At 39.0% G+C, this 22,933-nt stretch overlaps 1 protein-coding gene across 1 annotated transcript in view; it reads right to left on the reverse strand.

The window, feature by feature from the left end:
- Positions 1-342: 342 nt before the first annotated feature.
- The window catches only part of LOC137291633 (orexin receptor type 2-like), a 50,245-nt gene continuing 27,654 nt past the window's right edge, over positions 343-22,933 (reverse strand). Inside the window, exons 3-5 of the mRNA XM_067823042.1 lie at positions 5,862-6,000; positions 3,635-3,759; positions 343-518 (exon numbers count right to left, since the gene is read on the reverse strand). Coding sequence (XP_067679143.1) covers positions 343-518; positions 3,635-3,759; positions 5,862-6,000 — 440 coding nt within the window. The remainder of the gene's footprint in view (positions 519-3,634; positions 3,760-5,861; positions 6,001-22,933) is intronic.

The following is a 22,933-nucleotide window of genomic DNA, read 5'->3' on the forward strand; positions in this document are numbered from 1 at the left end:
GGATGAGCAAACTGCCCAAAGTACACAGCATTTAGTTGACATCATTGTGCTTAGGTAAGTCTTCAACCTTGATGCTTCAAGCAATCACCTAAGGTGTCCATTTGGATTTCCAGATGCCACTCAAGGAGGCCTCGTGACTCCGACTTGTTTCGGAACAAGTAAAACTCGAATCTTCCATTACCTTAGGGCTTACCACAACCCGTTATCGTAATTCTCCCACTGAACCTTGTATTCTGCCGAGGCACGAATATGTATTCCTGGATTTGAAATCACCAAGGCATAACCGTCTCAAATGCCCAGTCAGTCTTGACCACTTTCAGTATTGGCCAAACGCCCTGACATTCATACATTGGCAGCTTTGTTCTTGGTTGACCTATACGTTGATTTGGCGATCAGTTTGTCCGAGCAGGTCGTTCCGCCGTTCACCGATGACGTCCAGGTGGTGGAGGGAAAGAGGCGACCGCTGTTTGAAGGGGGCTGGCAGGAAAATACACGACGGAACTCGTCTCGAAATTTAACTGAAACAAAGAGGTAATAAAAGTATTAATATATTACTCCGACATTTCCCTGGTTAAATGAGGACGGGAAGTTCACTATGAAGATCAGCATTCAGATAACGCAAACACTGGAAGACATGTCCAGTTTTTACTACCTATGTATAAAGCAATTCCATCACTCTTTGACATGAGTTTAGACATAAACAGCTTTATTAACAAAGCGGTAACAAAGGTACAACCTTTATTTTTAAACCGGACTGAGAACATCGTAAACAATTCTGTGATAATGTTTTTTCTAGCAAGTTATATGCTTCATTATGCCAAGAGATTCGGTTATTTCAAAAGGCAACCACCAAAAGACAGCAAACACGAAATGGGCTCATATACCTGTCAGCAAATAGCAAACTCACTGAATCAGTCATAAAAGATAACTTGGCGAGGAATCAAAAAGGACAACGGAGGCCCTATGGTCAAACAGTCACCTGAGGTGTCCATTTGGACATGACTTGTCGACATTCGAACATATGCTGGCAATTGAAAATTGAAAATTGGAAATTTGCTTTCGAGGAGGTAATGTGTTATTGTCCAAAATGTATGTGTGCAAACAAAGAAAGCACCACAACAATGATACTGTTTTAATTATGGCTACATGTACTCAGAGATGAAGTACAGTACAATGGATGTCGATAACTTTGGTATTATTTCATTGTTCTCACAAGCACCAATTTTAACATCCCGCCATCCCTTATTCTTCTTAAGAGGGATAACATAATGCTGCACTTACTGATGCAGTCATCTTATCTTGGAACAATTTTTATAAAGATTATGATATTGTATTAATAACCTTAAGTGGCTGTACATAATGTTTATAACTCTCGTGAGAAATAAACGAATCCTGGAGGTGGTGGTTGTTGTTTATCCTACAATTGAACGCTCCGGGGAGAACAACTCAGTAAAGGCTGCTGTGCTCACGGTTAACTGACACTCCCTGGGGTGTAATATTGCACGATAAATAACACCCCTCAACATTATTTCTTAATTACAACAAAAACGTCACCTTTTTGTTGTAAATATTTCTTTCCATGCTATAAAGTCCAGTAATTATACCGTCACAAAATCGATGGTCTTTTCTGAATGATGGGGCTTTTCAGATACTCTTTATTGGCATCCAGCTGCCCAAACCTGTATCGGAATGGCCAGGATGCGAGTTTTATTCACGTGGAAATTTGTCATTTGCCGGAACGTGACATTTTAATTAAACAATCCATGTATCAAGTGTGTTTTTTCGTCTCAAATTATTAAACCACCAAGGAATGACGGAAAAGACATATGGCATAAAACCAAATTAAGAATTCCTAGAGGTATTTCAGCCTTTTTCAGTCATAGCGGCTTAACCTGAACTTATGTATGTGTAGCATCCACTATAGGACCGCGTGAAAGCGAGTGGTTGAGTAATATTATGGTTGTGCACCATTTTTAGCAATATTGCAGTAACATCACCACGGCAGATACCACGATGTGGCTTCCCATATGGACATGAATTCACTAAGCTATGGACAAAAATATGATCAAACACCCTACATCATATTGTGAAGGAATATGTGTTTTATCAGTTTGCCCATTCAACTATGTTTTCGTAATAGGCATCCAACGAAATGGAATTGTCAGACTTGTCGACTTGGTTAACACATGTCATCGTATCCAGATTGTGTAGATCAATGCTCATTCTGTTGATTTTTGGAATGTCTGGGTCAGACTCGACTAGATATATGCTGCCACCATATAGCTGGAATATTGCTGAGTGAGGGCGATAAACAGCAGGCAAAATTAGTCACTATATACCGTTGTTCAGACTCCCATATTTTCATGATCATTGTTCAAATGTGCAGTGCCGACATCTTAGAACCGTAGACTCGCAGCAGTCCATGGAAGAGTCCGAAGCTTTCGATACGACGTTTTGGTACCGCTAATGTCCCTAATTGACCCAATTTTCAAACCAGTTTCAGAGAACTGACATTCCCAAAAAGGTTACAACTGATGAGATTTGAGAGCAACCCAATTACCGGTTAGCCATGTTGCTGAAATTACCAAATTGAGATTTGTTTAAGTTTGAAATAGGTCTGTTCGGAAGAAATGGTTTCTAGTGACTTAAAGGTGAACTTTAATTGGGACATTGATCGACGCATTAGTCAGAGACGGTCAGCTGAGCCACTGGCTGACATCAATTCAATTTGAAGAGCCCGAAGATTCAGCAGTGCAGTAAAAGAGTTTCTTATAACCCGCTTGCATTTGATTGACAGTAGTGTCACGGGATGAAACCCATTGGGGAAAGGCATTGAGACTAGCTTTACGTTCATCCAAACAGAATATCAGCATTATTCCCATAAACATGTCATGTTTATGAATAAAGTAGACATATCGGTGAATATTATCAATTTAATTAGTAAAGTCAGTCACACACTGTTGGTTAGTACACCGAGTAGCATTTCTGGTGTCCCCTCTCATGATGTTGCTGAAATATTTCTAAAAGCCGCGTAAAACTATACCCACTCACACTTATTCAGTTTTAAAGCTTGCACATGAAGAATGGTATAACAAAGCAGATGCCTTTGAACAGGGATCAAGGCTTTGAACAGGGATCAACAATCGCCAGATGCCGGTACTTTCCACCAGTATAATTAATGGTACAGACTGTCTATTTCCTGTTGACAAATTGTGCATTTGCTCGATTATCGTGTCTTAGGCAGCAGTTTTTCAGGTTATGTTACGGCGGTGGGAAGCCTAGTTGTTAAAACATTCGCCGAAGAACCAGGTTCGACTCCCCATGTAGTACAATGTGTGCAGCCCATGTTTGGTGTTCCTCGCCGTAATATATTGCAACATTCCTCGAAGCGTTGTAAAACCCTGCAACATTCCTAAAAGCGTGGTAAAACCCTGCAACATTCCTAGAAGCGTTGTAAAACCCTTCAACATTCCTAGAAGCGTTGTAAAACCCTGCAACATTCCTAGAAGCGTTGTAAAACCCTGCAACATTCCTAAGAGCGTGGTAAAACCCAACTCAGCTACTCATGACGTGGATTTGTGTGGCCATTTGTGCTATAACATGAATAATGGTGAATATACAATTTTATCCTTACCACTCATGAAATTGTAAATAACCGGATTGATGGCGCTGTTGAAGTAGCACAACCAATGCGAGAAGAGAAAGATGCCGGGGAGAAGGTTCGAGTCTTCTCCTCCCTTTCCAAGCAGATTAGTAAATCTGAAAAAGACGGATTCAATCGATTAAACCGGTGATAACAAGATTTCCTTTTCAAGAAGATACTTTTGAATTTTGACAACTTTCTCTGTACGGTTCATAACGATTATATTGATTTAAATTGTGATAACAAGATTTCCTTTTCTAGAAAATACTTTTGAAATTTGACGAGGTTCAAAAGACGATTTAGCACGATATTTCTACTGTTGACGCAAACGCTTGACAAATATTACATTCTTGATTGAAATCAATATTCTTCAGTGGACAAGTTCTGAAACAGTCAATACAGATACCAGCTCAATAGTGCGATGAGGAGGTCTATCAGCTTGCCCATTCGCATGAGCGTTCATATGAGATGCTGAACTTCAACTTTTCACAGAACATATTCTGATATTGAAGAAGTGGGACATTAAAATAATAATGCAATTTAAGACAGGTATAAAAAGGGGAAAAGACTGTCCATTATCACACGAAATACATGTTGAGGGCGAAGTCCTTTCCATTATATCGTGAACATTTGTGAATTAATCGCTATTAAAGTATAGTGCTGCTAAATGTTTGTGAATGTGTTTGTGAGCTCACTTGGGCGCATCCATTACAAACACACGCAGAGGCAACTAGAGTTTTACCAGAACAAACAAGGTAAAATGTTATGAGTCTTAACATTGGCATTGCATCGGACATCATCGTAGTCACTGATGAATGGGATAAGAAAACGTATCAGATAGCTTTCTAATACTGGGAAATGATAGCTTCATCATTCCATGAATGTTTAACCCTGGTGAAATCTTTGAACAAGTGTCGTGCCACACTCTCGTGATATCTTCGAAGTCAGAGCATGGTAGCTTGTAGTTCAAAGTAATATTCAGACTCCAAATCCTGGGTCAGCACGCATGTTACGTGAAATACATGGAATAGTGAAGGCATTGCTCACGTTATATAGTCTGTGGACATTGACGTAATACATGTCTTGCACATCACAACCTGGTTATTTCTTGAGTGGTGTCTTAAAACACGTGCAGCGTTTTCCAATCTTTAAAAGACATATTTTTACTACACGTTGATATAAAGCAGATAACCAGATATAACCAGATTTGATACCAACAAGGAAATTCATATTTCCTGATTAATTTTGTTTGAAGAAACTCAATACACCTGATGATATATGTAGCGATATATAGCTGAAAGATGAATACCTTTCCCTATATTTTTTAAAAGAAACTACACATGGCTCACAATCAACTTTCTCTCTTTGAAGCGATACATCATGTTATAGTTCAAGGCACAAAGCTCACCACAGAACGTTTTGCTGGTTATCTTATTGGTGTGGCTGGAGTAGAGGAGTAGATGACGTTTCAGTGCAGCTGTTTTGTTTGAATGTCGATCAGTTTACTTCTTGACCAAATGCAGGGAAATCAGATAATATGAAACACTCGGCCTTATCACCCGTAGTGTATATCTTTACCATGTTGAACACCGATGCTTCTCACCGTCTATTAGACCATGTGGCTAATACTCCTGATGATGGTCTACGTATGAAGATGTACACACTGTGTCAACAATGAGGTTAATCGTACTGGCTTTTAGTAACCTAATACATTCTGTGGCTAATTCCATATCGACATCGATTTTTAGAGGGTATTAGTGTCTTACTACTTACAGGGTATCACTTTTTCTCTGCTGTTGTGAGATCCTCAAAGTTTGAGATTTTTCTAGCATTTCGCTAAGAAATAAGTTCGCCAAGATACATTTCAAAACTTACAATATTGCTGTGTGTGTCGTAGAACAAACGTGGAACCCTAAACACGCAATATACGCACACGAATATACGTCTGCATCTTTTTCATCTTAGGCCTTCAGCAACCCTTGCTTGCCATAACAGGCGACTCAGCTTGTCGTAAGAGGCGACTAACGGGATCGGGTGGTCAGGCTCGCTGACTTGGTTGACACATTTCATCGGTTCCCAATTGCGCAGACCGATGCTCATGTTGTTAATCACTGGATTGTCTGGTCCTGACTCGATTATTTACTGACCGCCGCCATATAGCTGGAATATTGCCGAGTGCGGCGTAAACACTAAACTCACTCACTCTTTTTCATCTTACCTCGCAACGAACAACAAATTAAGAGGAAGATAGCACACGAAGAAGATCCCAACTATTGCCATTAACATCTTCGCAACTTTTCTTCTTGCTATGAGCTGTGAATCAGCGGAATTGTGAGTAGATTTAGAGTTTGAACGACCTGAAAATAGAAGAAATAGCGTAAGTTAAAATCATTTCTCTTACAGTCCAGATCTGACATTAGTTTGTAAGGCTGTGGTGACTATGCAAGTGTGATAAAGTAATGTACATGTCCTGTACACATTTCTTAAAGACAAGAAGTTATGGATGTCAATTTATATTACTTGATGGACACAGCGTTTCGGATATTCTTACTCATTCCTCACCTTAATATATATCACTTCTAAATATCATTCAAAGCCTCAATAGATTTCTACGATTGTCGTAAGAGGCGACTAGAGGGATCAGGTTCGCTGGCACATGTCATCGATGCTCATTGTTGATCATTGGATTGTCTGGTCCTGACTCGATTATTTACAGATCGCAGCCATATAGCTGATTTATTGCTGACTTCGGCGTAGAATTAAACGCACTCACTCGCTCGCTCACTCACTCACTCACTCACTCACTCACTCGATTTCTTCATGACAGCTATTGCAACACCTGAACAATATCAGTGCTCTGTTCAGGGCAAGGCGTATAATTTACCTTGTAGGTAAGGACCCAAATTCAACTGGATAAAATATATGTGAAACCCGTCCTTGACTACCCATGATGGTACTCCATCATGAGACCTAACTTCAGTTTATTTTTCTTATATGGAAACGAGAAAATATGTATGAACGAGTGAATGCGTACGTGTGTGTGTGCAAGGCATGTGTTTGTGTGAATGTGTTTGGGTGGATGTGTGTGTTTTGCTTTTTGGAGGGGTATGGGGATGTATAATGCTAGCTAACTGTGAGGGAAACACCAAGCAACCTATTTAACATTGTTTGGTACGTCACTAAGCAAACAATAAAATATTTTCTGCACAACTGATCATGAATTGTCACATAGGATAGCGGTGCATGACAGGTTGTAGTGCCGGTGGAAGCTAGCTGCTTATGAACAACGCACCCATGTGGAATTACATCCGCCTTCAGGAAACCACCAATGCTGCGATATACGCTGTCATGCATGGATTTGATCAATAGCTTTACAAGCACTGAGTAATGACTGTGGCCATGTGGCCTGTCAAGGAAGACCACTCTGACCATACACGGAAGTGCCTTTAAGACTCTGGCCGTCATGAGAACTGTGGTCATATCGTTAAATTATCACCACTGGAATAATCAAAGATTAACTGATGTTGTCTTCCAAAATGAATAATCTCTCGGTATTACACATAGCCTCCACTCTCAAACTTTTACATCTACCGTTATATACAGATGAAATCGCAGCTACAAAGTCATGGAGAACTGAGTGAATACACAATACCACTTTTTGAAAGTGGCTGGAAGTATATGAATGTCTTATTTGGGATTACACTTCAACACTAAAATAGAGTACTATTTAGGGGGCTTGAGACCGATCCAGGATTCAACCCCCACACTTGGTCGCTGCAATTTGAGAGGATACGTAAGTCCCAAAACACTATATGTAAATGTGAGTGTACCAATTTCGTAATCACACTTAGTATTCCTGTTATTTTAATTTTGGCTTGAATTTCTTACAATCGCCAGCAGCTGAAGGGATGGTGTAAATGTGACTAGGGTCCATGCAGGTAGCAAATATACTGTACGTCCCCTTGGTCCCTAGTATGGTGATCTACCTTCAGTTGCTGACGATCTATTGCCCATGTTTTATATTGTATTGTCTGTTTTAATTACTGGAATGTTTTACTGTTCCATGCTACTTTTACATCCATATCTGTGCTACCCTGGTGTTTTTACGGCCCATCGTGACAGGTTTTATTCTTCAAAATGTGTTCATTTTTCTCATAAATTGTTCCCGTCACGATATGGCTGAGATACTGCCTATGTCACGTACAATATTAAATCACTCACTCACTCACGCTTCAGTTTCAACACAGCTGCAGCGGTTCCTTCAAACAGTTTTTGTCGCCTCCTTCGACAAGAAGACGCGGTGACTGAGTGGTTCAGATCGCTGACGTTTGTCCTGCTGCATTTTATACAGGGCAATGCTTTCATAGATGTCAAAATAAGAATTAATACCTTATTGTAAATGTTGAATAAATTTCCATGCATAAATATTCTTGGTAATTTCTTAGATATATTTAAACTTAACGTATGCGCACTCAAGGGATTATCAACTGCTAACCGTCTTATATCAGTAAACAGGTCTCTTGTGCTTTCCCTCATGAGTACTTTAATATATGAATATTCAAATAACTGCCCCATAGGAATTGTCAACTAATATTGTTAGTCTGAGGCAAACAAGGATTCGGTTTCGACCTCCCTGCACTTTATAGGGCCAACGCATTACTGAATGCTTGAGTTGTTGACAAGTATATCTCCTGAGAATCATTCTGAAAATGGAAGCAAATAATTGCAGTCCAGCTGATTCCTATGGAACCTTTACCTAAGTGGTTCACGGTGCTACCACCCTGGTAATTTAAGAAAAGCGATAATCCTCAGAAGACCTCGCCGCCATAAGTGGTAACTGTACCATTCCGAATATACCATAAGCATCCATCCATGAATCAAGGAGGAAACCACACAATCTTTGAAGGGCCTTCAAGTGTCACACACACATATACGGACAAACCAGTCGACTCATAAGTATGGAACATACTGCACAGGAGAATATAGGTAACCGCACCTAACACCAAGTGTCATCAATGCGTCAAACCTGAAAATATCCTCCACATACAAACCATGAAACGGTTCAAATTGTATGCTAAAGTATAAAATGTTCAAGAAGCAACTCTACTGCACGACTTTCTGGAGACATAGCATGCTCGACATAAACTGCTGGGATATCTCTTGAGACAAGTGGCAAGCCGAAGTCAAACACCTGTCAAATAGCCCATTAGGACAATTTGTTTTTCCTAATCCACATGTGCAAATACAGACACGAAGCACGGAGCAACATCTCGATCCAGTCAAGATTGGTAAGTCATTGAAAGGGACTTTGATATTTGACAAATAACGAACCACATTGGATCATACCGACACGCATGGTACAGAAACACCACAGGGTACTTTAAGTCGCCCGGTGTCAACATGGACGCTGAACCCATTCCCTATACCTCAGGTCCCCAATATTTGTCATCCACATTTGTAAACATCTGCGCTCATTTGTGACCCAACGGCCTGAACCTGTCTACGTGTGTTGACCGTGTTTAGTGACAACTGTTTATCAAATAGAATAAGTGTATATGGATGACAACTTCTTTAATACTGGAACACGACGTTTGTTTCGATACAGGTTCTTGTATCGTTTTCAAAGTTTCATTTTACACTTTGAAAACGACACAAGAACCTGTATCGAAAGAAGTTGTTATCCATATACACTTTTTCTATTTACTTCCAACTTCAAAAATATGCCTCTCAAGTAAGTCAACTGTTCATCAAGTTTATGGTCGGATAGTAGTGTGCAAAGTCTTATGACCTGACAAAATTAAACTTTCTCCTTTTCTTGTAAAGATTTTCGATAACCATAGCGCTGGGATGTTCGAGGACACAAGGATTGTGACGCTTCCCTGCAGATCCGACTGCATGTAAAGCCACGGTTGTGATATTTATCTCGTCAATCATTATTGATCTTTCTTCCTGCAGGACCAAAGTACCATGATGACCAGTAAACTCCTTCAAGAAAAAAACTTTACTAAAAATTAACCTTAAATCCCATTCTTTAACTTTGCATTAATGTTAAGGTACCTTAGTGCTTTGTGAAAGGAGGCCCTGGCAATCTTTAAGGGCAGAAACAGACATACGTCCTCACACACAAATGTCTCGTGAACACGCGCGCGCGCGCGCGCGCGCGCACGCACGCACACACACACACACACACACACACACACAAACGCGTACAAACATCTATAAAGTACATATACTTCATGCATAAAAGTGAAGAAAACTGAAGTAAGGCAACATAGAAAAAACAACATAATATACCAAAGTGCCAACACTATACCCACTTGCATATAACTAACTTTTATCAGACCTAGCATCATGTTTCACAGATTACGTCAGTGTTATGTCGAAACCACAAAAGTTTTCAAAAATAATTTATGTCGAATGGCATTCAAGGTAGTGCTAAAGTGGTATCAACGAAATCAGGTTTAATGTAATCATAGGATACAATCATAACATGCAGTGCCGCAAAGGTTGACATCTCGAAATTACAACACAAACGTATCTCTTCTTATTTGAAATGCTACGACACCACTCATTAAAAGCAAACATTAGCTTTAAGAAAACTGCTTTTGGGTTCTTCGTTGAAGAAATAACGTGCATGTAGATACGCCTACATTTTAGGTGGTGTTACGATACATGATAATCTCATTACTGACGTGTCTCTTTGAAGTATATTTTTTTAACATCTGTGTATAGACATGTACTTTTGAGAAAGCAGCGACACTATTATTTCATTCATTGTTGTCTAATAGATAATGTCTTTACATGTACATTTATACTAGGCATCCTATCCTGGCCAAACAGACCGCCAAGGCTAAACACACCCACAAAAGCAGAAGTGGTTTTAGACACATGGAATGACACAACTGTAGTATGATGTAGATAGTATATCAATACGCATATTTACTATAGTTACGTGCATCTATATGTCAAACTGGTATACGTACCATACAGAAAGCGTCCTTTGCATAATCTGGCTACAGAATAATAAAAACGAAATATAAGAATACTGTGGAATTCGTGTCGGCTTTGGCACGTGATTAATTGATTTTAATAATGCGTAATGCGTTTTCTTCATGTCTAGTGGAGCGGTGTGATAAGTTATGGGTTAAAGTTTTCGTTTGTCGGGTTTCGGGTTCGGGTTCGATTTCACAGATGGGTACATTGTGCGAAGCCCATTTCTGGTGCCCCCCGCCGTGATATTGCTGAAATATTACTAACAGCGGCGCAAACCATTATCACTCACTCACTTCACACCATAAGGGCCCCAAGGGCTTCTGTGGTCCGAATCATACATGTAATGACTGAGAATATGAACCCATTTCGAGATTTCGGAAACAAACCCACTCACTGGTCATGTTTTGAGTGTCAGCGCATCACATACGTCATGTCATGCATGTATAGAATAAAGGAATCTAAAACAAAATATGACCCATGTCTTCTCGGACTGTACAGAATTAACACATCTGTACTTTCGATATACATGTACTTGCTTCATAGAAATTTCACTTTCAATACTATCTCTCATGTTTTGTACCTATCTGCTTTGTACACAAGAAGGGTTTGTATTAGTCTCTGGGCAGAAAATATCGTTAGAATCTCGATAAGACGCCAATAATCTCACAGTCATCGACAAATCCACAGCAAATTCTGAACTCCTAATTTCAAACACAATTATGTTGTCAATCATGTTATTTTTTACAACTTCCACATTCAGCCTCGTTCCGTATTTTATTAAAATTATCCTTACAAGATTTTATGAAATGACAGGTGATCTAAAGCCCGTTTTATAACAACGTGTACGCAGTCCTGTTGATGATCTCGAAATAATGGTACATTATCTTAATAACAGGATAATAGTTTATCTGATTAAATTTGGTTTTGTTTAATGAAATTTTCCATTTTATGTTACATGAGTGAACGAACAGAAACATCTAAAACACTTCCATAACTGCAGAGTTATTGTCAACGATGGATTTTTATAAGTGATATTTGCCTCATATAGATATTTCAAAGTATAAGCCATTTTATTCATGTGGTAGTAAATATTTGATATTATGACATTAATTATAACCGATAGCGTACATGGTGGCAGATGTGTTAAACGTGCATCTGAAATCAGTTTGGCAACTGGAAATCGGGGAATCATTAATCATAGTCTGTGTTGATGGATTCATGTCTGTTAAGTACTATAAAACACCAACGATATATCCGGAACATGGCAAAATACCGGATATTGCATTATGTAAGCCACAGACCACATTTAACTTACATTGTACCCATTAACCAGTTGTGATCTGTTCATTCTGTGACGTCCCGTATTTACGTGAATAATTGCTAGTACTTTAACTTTATAAGATAGGTTCAAATGCGGTTCAGAGAAATTTATGTAGTGCTATTGATGATAATAATGGTATGACATGTTTAATGAATGTATTATCAATACTGGCATTTTTCCTATGACTATTTTCCTACCCATCTCTATAGCCTTTTTCCATGACCTTTTTCCTGTGACTTTCGTTGCTTCAACCTACAACAGACCCCGAAAAACTTAAACAAAACAACTGTAAAGTAGACACGTTTGCCACAGTTGACAGCAGAATATAGATACCCAAAATCTATTACGAAAGATTAAAGCATTTTTAATTTCTCTTGAGAGAAAATTTCATAAAATTCACGCATTTTCCTTCAGCGTCAATGAGTACGAAATGCACGATTCTCAATTCTGTAAAACAGGAGCGGAAATGAAAATTACAGAAGATGCTCCTGGAAACGCTTGGAGTTACCTCAAGCAAGAAGCACGTTGAAAATAATTCATACAAAACAGTATGCAAAGTGCATCATGCAGTTATACCGTAGGCGGTGAGCCCAAGTTCTTTACTTGGGATTATTAATATTATATTACGTGTCCGGAATTGTACTTCTTTGTCATTATGAAAACTAGACTGTAATGAAGATGTTCAGAGAACCTCGGAATTGGGACATAATACGGTATAGTAGTTGATCAGTGGTGTTACATTGCAAACATATTGTGTAAGTGACAGTGCGTTCCAACGCGTCTATTTGAAATGTGGTGGTTCATACAGAAATGAAAATGTACAATCTTTTTACACATTTTATATCGTTCAGACTTCAGTTGTTATGTGTGTGAACCTATAGGTAGGTCGTGTCCCAAACCAGTCCCGTAGTTCTGATGACTGACAACGCACGAAGATCCCGGTTAGAATTGGTCTTCGGCAACCCATGCTTGTCGTAAGGGCCGACTAACGGGACCGTGTGGTCACTTTCACTGACCGACAAATGTCATCGTATCCCAGTTGCGTGGATCGATGATTATGCTGTTGATCACTACATGTAGATTATCTAGTCAAGACGCGATAATCTACAAGGTCTCCACCACACAGATGGAATATTCCTGAGTCCGACGTTAAACCACACAATAAAAATGATGACTGACAGTTGTAGTCCCTGTCTACCATTATTATGAGCATTATGTCTGCATCAGCGTAAAATATTTTGTTTATCTGTTCTGAAGGAAATGGGTAACATTCCTGTGTACGGTTATCTTGACGCTATGTCAGCAGCATGCATAGCAAGACCAGTGCTTACATACAGTGTACATAGTCAAGGTTTCTCCTTCAAAGAAAGGTTTGCTCAGGGCAAACACGACCAACAACTTACTGATTGTGGTATGCTGCACTGCTGCTGATAACTATGTGTCTGACATAGAGAATTTCGATAACTCAGACGATTGCTAAAGTTAGCTATTGTCTGACTTACGTAGATAGGGATTGCTTTCGTTTGAGGAAGCCGTTCGGAGACTGGCATAATAACTCCCTTGGAACACGTGAATCTGGTTCGCAAACGTGATATTACATTTATTAGGACATGGAAAATGTTTCCCAACGTATATATGCATGTGATTCCAAACAGGCACAATATGCAATCCGTGCTTTTGAACACATAGACTATTCAGAAATTGATAATATATTTGTCTTGTACACAATTTCTTTGCCTACTACAAATGTGAAAATTAACCATTTTCTTTCCTTTATTTAAAACTCTGGTCTTTCTTTTACTAAGTTGGGGATGTGGGTGTGGTACATTTGTGGTTCATTTTTTTGCTGATCACTACGGATGTTCGAATGTAATTCAAACCAGTGGTACAGTCTAATTGAACTCATTCTCTGTATCGTCCGTGGAAATATGCCGTAAAGTGACAATCCTTCATTACTCAAAGCCAGTGAGGGTAAATGCCCACCAAAGTAGACCATTATGGCGTCTCTGGGTGCTTTTGGCATCAGTGATCAAGGAAAGCGTAAGTGAACGTGGGTATTGTTTGTAATTCGTGATCAGTGTCTGTGCTGTGCCCAAGTAACGCCGATACTCAGGAGAGACTGGTATCCAATCTTTCAGCGTGTAATTCGACGTCTTCCCCGTGCGTGACAGATTCCATATGAGAGCAGGATCAAAGGAATACCTTCTCAAGAGAAACTGCACCTTAATACACCCATGGGCCTGTAGACGATACTATCATGTCTTGGCCGTGTAAATGATACCAGGTGCTGTTTATCTGATAATAATAAATATGTCCAAATATGTGATTGATATATCGTTCATGTGAAAACAAATATATAAAATAAACATCAAAGGAAACGTAAATCTGGCATTTTGTTTTTAAATAGAATATATGAACATGAACGCTTACTTTTATGAGATGGTACTCATTTCATTTGCTAATCAGCATATGTTCACATGATTGATGTTCGGTTGCCTGAATAGCACGTCTATATTAATACAACTCGACTCTGGCTTTTCAATAACTAATTTGCCACAAGTCCATGACGTGGTATTACCGACCTGTTTCATTCCTTTTCATTTAAAACCAACAATGCATTCAGTAACGCAAGTACCACCTCCATGTTGTGTGATACCGTAAAAGTCAGTGATGTCCTTACATGACTAGAGAATGGTCACTGGCACCAGGTTTGATTCCTTTGTTAAATCCCTGTGTTGTCACAATATCTGAAGTAAGGCCATTCACATATTAAATTGGATCAGCCTGACAGACACTGAACCATTTTTCTTCTTGTACTTCTCTGGGCCCAGAATGTACGTGCCTTAGATACAAGTGTTGTGACAGTATAGAGTATGGACATACATACAGTATCCTAGGTCATCTTACTGATATTAAAACATTCATGGACGAGTACTTTGGCGGATACCTCTATAGTGCTACCAGTTTTTTAATGTTTGCGGATAGATGCATCTTGTTGGGCACAGTCATTACTGTTTCGCTCTGAAACAATGACCATTGGGAGGTATATTTAAGGTTTCTGTTTCCTACTCCAACAGTATGGCGTGGATAGGCATTGTTCAAGTTGGAGTATATTCTGTACCGTATGCCCTCTAAAAATAATCTCATTCACTGAAACGAATACCCTTTTCGCTTATTCAGTTGAATTCAACAAGGGCGTTGTGCAGCTGCGTGAGCATTCAAGACTCATTATAAGGCGGAGTAGCACGCAAAATTATCAGGATTGTCATCATTATTTCCAAACCTAAGAATACTTCAAATTGTCATTGACTTGATGTTATTGGAATATGCAACACTGCAAACACACAGGAACCCGCGTTTTATCGAAATTGAGTTATCGTGAAATACGCGAGTTTGAAATTCCTGCGGCTGCGTTTGTCATTTTTGCAAAATACCAAATATGACAATGCCATCTGGCGGAAATGCAGTGACGAAAAACCAACCATTGATTCTCAAGACATCCGGGTTTTCATTTTCTTAAAATCTCCTCGGAAATGCATTAAACCTTTTGCATTTAAATTATGGTCATGATCAATACAGGACTTTTGCCCTAGGAGAATTCAAGTTTGTGTTCAAAGGTTAGACTGAAATGTTCATATGAACTATGATTTCAGTTTGCAATTTCAATGCATATCTATGTTACAGTAAAAGTATTTTTTCTGTGATGCTGGTCGTTGGGGTATCTTATTGGTTAAAGCATTCGCTCGTCAAGCCGAAGACCATAGTTCGATTCCCCACATGGGTACAATGTATAAAAACCCATTTCAGGTGTACTTCACCGTGATATTGCGGAAATATTGCTAAAAGCAGCAAAAATTACACTCACTCACCAGAAATTGGCTTCACACATTGTACCCCTAAGGGAAGTCGAACCCAATTCATCGGGGTCAACGCTTTAACCACGAGGCTACCCCACCGCTCTTGACTTAGGAAGTGCTTTATGGCATACCACTGAGCGTGGTTAATACTATCAGGTGCTAATTGTTTTCACGTAAAGAAGAAACGTCTAAGGACAGCGCCACTTAGGGCGTTCCAAAAACAAAGTCGACATTTCTTTACATTACTGAAACACTATCAACCCTTCTGCTAATATAAACCCACTTACATATAGTGAGATGTTTTTCTGTTGCTAATATTGAGATCAGAGACACGAACACCAACCGCATTATCACAAGTGTTTCGGGAAGCACTTACGATTTATTTTGCTCATGCTGTTCCAACACTATGACCAGTATTGACGTAAGTCATAAAGACCCGGTGGTTCAGACACATCAGATGTTAGCTCCTGTGTTGTGTGTAATTAAGGAAAACCTTTTACCAATAAACAGCTTGAGTAAACGTAACAGGAACGTAATACGTGACGATACTTCTTGAGGATAATTCCTTCTTGCTATCAAACCAAAAAACGACACGCTCTCCGTACATGAAACGTGTTAAGTCTGGCAAACATCAGTTACCATTTATCATTGGTTTATTTGACAATCAAATGATAGCCTCCACATTAGTCGTGTTTGTTTAGGATAAACTTTCTTTATGGAAATACATCAATCGTTCTGATAGTGTTGACTCGAATATGCTTCTTTTTGAGTTCCACATTCTAGCAATGTCGTTATAGCTGACATTAGAAACGGAATACATAATGCAAACCTAATTCAAACAGTTCAGTAATTGATATCAGGTTTTGAGCAATAATAATTCATCAATACATATGATGGAGTTAAGATTACCTCTGCTCACAACTCTCTCTCAACATTTTGTCAATTTTGATATAAATCTTTCATGCGACTTGACGTCATTGGTTTCGACAATGATGAAAATCCTCTCCTTGCCTGATGCCTCCTTTGTATAAGCAGATCAACTGAGTCAGTTTCTTCAGGAACAACAGCGTCCATATGTTACTTTGCATCTATCTAATAACAAATACCCCAAGTTCGTGTGATTACAATAACAAGCCAACATCAAACAGAGGTTATTTTGCAAATTGCTATGATTTAGTGATGCCAGTAACACTAACCTCAGTAGCTGGCGCCAATGTTATCACATTGTATAATTTATTTACAACCAGTGCCTTATTACTCCAAATCATCTGTTGGATAATACGCCGTGTCACAAGAATGGATATTGATCAGTCTGAGCGGATTATCCGAATAAATAAATAAATAAGGACACCGTCATTATGGTCTGTCTCTGAAAACCGGGCACATCACTGCAGAAATATAGCCTTTCATCCATAGTCGAGGGTTTTCTATAACTGGCACAGCAAAACTACACATATTCGTCAGTGATTCATTCCGACTACTACGTTTATGTTGACTTATTTTGTTCTTATGCCATTCTCTCAAACCCTCTGAAAGAATGCTTCTGAAAAGTGAATCCGAAAGGATTCTAAATAAGTCTTTATAGGATTGTATTTGTTAATACTTTATGTGAAACCCAGCCCCTGCACAAGGTGTTAACAATAAATGCATTGCAAGACAGTGAACAGGCATGAAATTATGGGTTTTTTTCATGTCATACCATTACCAATCTGTACATAATGTACGTTGGTATTTACAGACAAAATCATTCTAACGGTAGGTCAATCAGAGCCAGGGTTGTAATAACTCAAACATGATCCCTTTTCTTCCAGAAAGTAATAGACAAAGAAACAAGTGGACGACTTATTAGGCCAGTAGAAATGTCGAAGAACCCGGACATATGCGATAATAAGCAACGTTTACATTCAAACGGCTCGAGTAGTTCTGCACATTCACCATGAAAAATTCAAAATCAATCCTGGGGAAAATGTCATTTTGAGGCATAAAACACTAAAAATGAGAGAAAATTGTTAAACTTTTCCAAGAAATATGTATGCATGTAGTTCATTATTTAACAGGATTGTATTTGGTTACTTAATTAGCATTCTGTATTATGAGATTGAACCAGATAATGAAACTACCCATCAAATTTGGTTTTTATGAGAAAAGACTAAGCCATCTAAGAAAATCGTTGAATATTTCCAGGGCGACCTATTCCCTTATACATTACATATGTTTTTCATAATTTTATTATTGAAGGAGTATTTTTTTTTCATACAAGTTGCAAAATATTTTTTTCTGAAACTGGGAATTTGGGATTAAAATTACGGAAAAAAAACTGACAAAATCCAAGATGGCTGCCATACTAAATTTAAAACAGCATACCTATTGATGTTTTTTTCAGAACGAAAATGTCTGCTTCAAAGAGGAAAATATTTTGTGTTTTGATATCTCCCTGAACTGAAGGCACTCGTCATGATATTTACCTCTCAGTTATCTAATGACCAATCCCTTTTCACACATGCCCTCACATTTGCAGTGTACACTGCAAGAAATTCTTCTATTGAAACATTTGCAGGAACTACAGAGGTATTTGGCAGACTCGCAGGAGCATCTTATGTCCTTCAAGATTTTTTCTGGACCTGCAGCCATATCGGTGATGACAGCTGCCGCTTCTGCATCCACTGTCCTGAATTCATACTTGTCTCTTTCAAGCACAGCATGAAGTTCCTGCCATGTACTCACTTGATGATGCACTCTCAGTGAATGAAAGTAGCATGCTCTGCTGGTTGGAGGAAACCTTTCTATTGGTACATATTTAGTGGAAACAATGTTCAAACACATCAATTCACCCAGTGATCGTTCGTGACCCCCGCCACTGAAAAGACCTGTCATGTATATCGCTCTTGCTTGTGCAATCTCTTTAAATGATGCTGTTTGATGACCTAAATGTCAATTTACCCCTGAAGATTTGATGACGATCACAGATTCACTTTACCAAACCCAAACATAGAAGATGTGGTATCACATCCTGACCGGGCATGGAGGAAAGGCAAAAGGGAGCATATTGAATGTCCAAGGGTAAGTTGTGCCTGTTTCCCTGATATGATATTTGTTCAGGTCTTCACGTTGCAACTCTGATCAACATGCTGCATTAGCATCACTAGTACATCTGTCTTGTCTGATGTGACAAACACTGGATCATGAGTATGGTCAAGCTTTAACGCCTCTCTTACAATAACAACATATGGATCTCCTTCATAACCAGCACGTACAACTTGAGTACCAACATCTGCTATGTTGCTGGATATCAGATTGATAATTTGTTGTGTGTTGGTTTTGTTAGCAAGGAAACTATGTGAATCTGTTGGCACAGGTGTTCTATCTTCAATAACTACATCAGCAGTGGTGGCTCTCATGATTCTTCTACGTTTATGCTCTGAACGCTTTGTACTGAGCTCCAGGTAACTGTCAAAGACAACTAGAAGTGGCTGTCCATCTGTTGATCTATGTTCAGTGAGGTGAGTGTAGGCCAGACAAACATCAAGTAAGGTTCCAACTTTTGGCTCCTTCACGTTTTGGAGGGCTGCACATCCATCTATGACTGAAACTCCTAGAGCAGGAGCAGTCTCATTACAGACTATACCTGGCAAGGTAAGATTTCAGGGATTTTCGCATGCTACCATCATTGTGAAGGCGTAAAGGGGATACAGATGCACGTTCATGTTTATAGATCGATTCCGGTGGTGGACCTGACACATAGGCCACACTTCATCAAGCCCACAGCCTTCCATAGCTTTGCAGTCAGCTCCCCAAAATGACATAAGTTGGTGAAAACCACCAGGTGATGTCTGAACACTGAGGATAGTTTGCCGTGATCTTGTATGCGTTAGCATTGAATGCTTGATCAAATGTGAGCAGGCCGAAGCGCTGTCGCACTATCTGTCTCTGTCTGTCAACAAACAACATGGTACTATTAACGGCTTCATTTGTCTGATGGACCAAAGGAACCATTCGATGGTACACAAAGGCAGAATATTATGATTCACTATGAGTTACTCCTCCATGAAGCCGTGTCAGCTTGGAGGTACTTGCAAACGTGCATTTGAAAGTGTCCACAAGGTGTCCTGTTTCATTTCTCAAGCAAAGACACGCATGTAGGTTCAGTTTTCCCAAATACATCCTTTGACATCATATTTGCCTTAGACGGTAGGTATGGCCTGATACTGTCCCCCAAATCACCAACACTAGCAATATCCTCAGCAGTTTTCTTCTGCCGTTTAATTACCAGTCTGTGCTCTGAAGGTGGGATTTGGCATGCGATGACGTCAATGACATGTGTTGATCCTTCCCTAGTGAGAGTGTCCTCATTATGATCGAATTTATCTGATAATTCATCTGACAAAATCCGCCGCCTGTGTCATTGGAGGTAATTCCACCAGGAAGGTCATCTATAGTTTCAAGGGAAACAGTTGCTTTTTCAAAATCCATAGCATGGTCATAGGATATGGTGAGACCAAGAGCAAATAGGACATTCAGTAGGAACTTTGACCTTGTAGTATGATGAACAAAAAGACCAGTATCAGGAAGCAAAGGTGGCAAATAAGTATTTGAAACTGAAGCTTGTATGAGCACATGACACAGTGAAACAATTTCAAGGTGTTGTTTTTCTGCGGCCGAATTTGCGTTTGGATTTCCCATCATACTTGTTACAAAATTGAAGAGGACTGCAGGGATGTCTCTTTCAAGTTCAGTTATGTCTTGTACGGATGGATAAAACACATCTGATGATGTAATGGTTTCTGTTGAAGTCCTGACATGACGTCCCGATCTTTGTGTCTGATATCATCATCCTGGGTATTATCTTCCAAACTCTATGAATCCTGCAATATAGATGATTCATTTTCCACAAATGTCACAGCATTAGCTTTGCCACCTCTTTCTGATATGATCAGATCTTCACCATAATATTCTAATATTCAAGAAGTCGACGCTTGAGATGTTTGACGCTGTAAGGCTGAACATAGTTAGGATCTCTCCTGCAGATCTTATATCGTGAACTGACCTTGAGGATTCCTTGACCACAGTAACATACAAGCTGTAATGCACTGCAGTTTACTGTGCCATTATTTTTAGTACTGGACTCACCTCCACCTCTGCCTGTGAGAAACCGCTTCATACAGTGTCTGTGATAAAATAGGTTTGGTTTTTTTTAAATATAAAATGTCCTTATATTGAAATATGAAAGGGATAAATTTAAACAACAACAATATAACAAGGCTCTGAATACTGCAAATGTTCATATAAAATGTTTATTTAAATTGTTTGGAAAAAAATTGCATTCTTCTGAAGTTATCAGCATAGGGTCTTTGACACATTATCATTAGCACGTGGGAAAGTAGTATATGCCACTCCAGCAGACGATGTAGTGAAACTACTTTTGATGACACATTATTTTTCTATAATTGGAAATATGTTAAGTGAGCAGATCATTTTGTTTTGTTTTTCACTTACAAATAGCATCTACAAGGTAATGCTTAGTTAAACAGTTCCGGCTAGATTGAAAAAAGTACATCACATGTACATGTAGTTTAATGCATGTAGTAAGTTTATAGTTACCAATAATGCAGCTTTCAGTTGACGACATTTCCTTCAGAAATAACATTGGCCTTAAATGTCCTTGAGTGGTGAGCTAGCACCTAGGGGCAGACGTCTTTGTTGTGACTGGAAACGGTACTGTTGCCTGACAACTACATACAAGTCAAATATACACACAGAGCTCTAGCAACAATTTTTAATGACGAATTTAACATTTTTCCCCTGGGTTAATTTTAGTTGTTTTTTTTTACAGTCACACAGGATCATGACAATCATTTTTTGTCAACAAATTGGCTTGTTATCACAAATGTCTAGGTTAACTGAAAAACATGGATTTTCTACTAGCCTTATTGAATACGGCTGCCTGTTCATAGTATGGCTCCGGAGGCACCGATTGCACACATTGGTGGGAGAATGTCCCAGACATTTCAAATAGGGCTTCATTGTTGGAGAAGTAATTCATGCATGAGCCCTGAATATGACCATATGCCAATTTTACGGACAATGAGCACTGTGACTGAATGTGTCATTCATTACCGGACATTGTTGCAATAATGACATTTACACTCATATATATTGCAGTATCGCGTATCCCTGGGGTGTGTATTTTGTTAACGTTGGTATCTGAGGAAATTGTGGATTAAGGCTACATTTCGTGTCTTTTCTAAGACTGGAAGTATGCGAAAAACACGAACAGCGCAAAACAAATATATTTCCCAGGAATACACTGCACAGACAGTTTTGAAGAGGGACGCTATGACGGCATTGACTGCACATTCATCCAAGACTCTTATTCCTACAGAGTGTGGACCCCTTTAAGATGTTTATACAAAATGATATTAGGCAAATAGGATTACGGCTCAGGAGAGTCTCACAAGAATAATTTACTACGCTGATCAATTCGAGTAGACCGGTGATTGAGCTTTGCTTAATGTCGCCTATAGATACACTTCTTATTCAAGCTGGAGACTCCTGTGTTTGACGCGTTGTTATATGGTCGTTTTTTCACAAGGTTATGTCTATTGGACAAGGCCATGTCAGGCCACATCGATTTCACCGAGGAAGGAAGCAAATAAGGTGTGATGAATGCGGTTTCAATTTTCGCAACTCATGACAGTTAGCTGATGAGAATACAGAGTTCTAAACCAGAATCAGCTTATTGGTTCGTTACTGATTTTGGCAATCTCAACCGATTTATAAGTTTGTGTATGAGATTTTGTGCCACCATTGATATGTTATAAAGGGCTTTAAGTTACAAACGTCTGCAGCTCATATGAAAAACATATCGTGCCAAATATATTACATCCTTAAGTGAAATCAAATCCAAGCCGAAATTATCAGTTATTGATTTACCTTCAAGATCCACATTTATTCACACTGGCGGCGGTATATAGCCTTTTTAGTATCTAATCTCTACAAATTAAGATGCTGAAAGATATTTTCTCATCCTTAGAGGTAAAGAGAGTAATTAATTGCAATGCCCCTAAAGAATAAAATTTCTGAGTTCAAATGCCATTAACACCAAAACTAAGACATATGCTG

Source organism: Haliotis asinina, chromosome 7, assembly GCF_037392515.1.
Source record: "Haliotis asinina isolate JCU_RB_2024 chromosome 7, JCU_Hal_asi_v2, whole genome shotgun sequence".
Taxonomy (NCBI): domain Eukaryota; kingdom Metazoa; phylum Mollusca; class Gastropoda; order Lepetellida; family Haliotidae; genus Haliotis; species Haliotis asinina.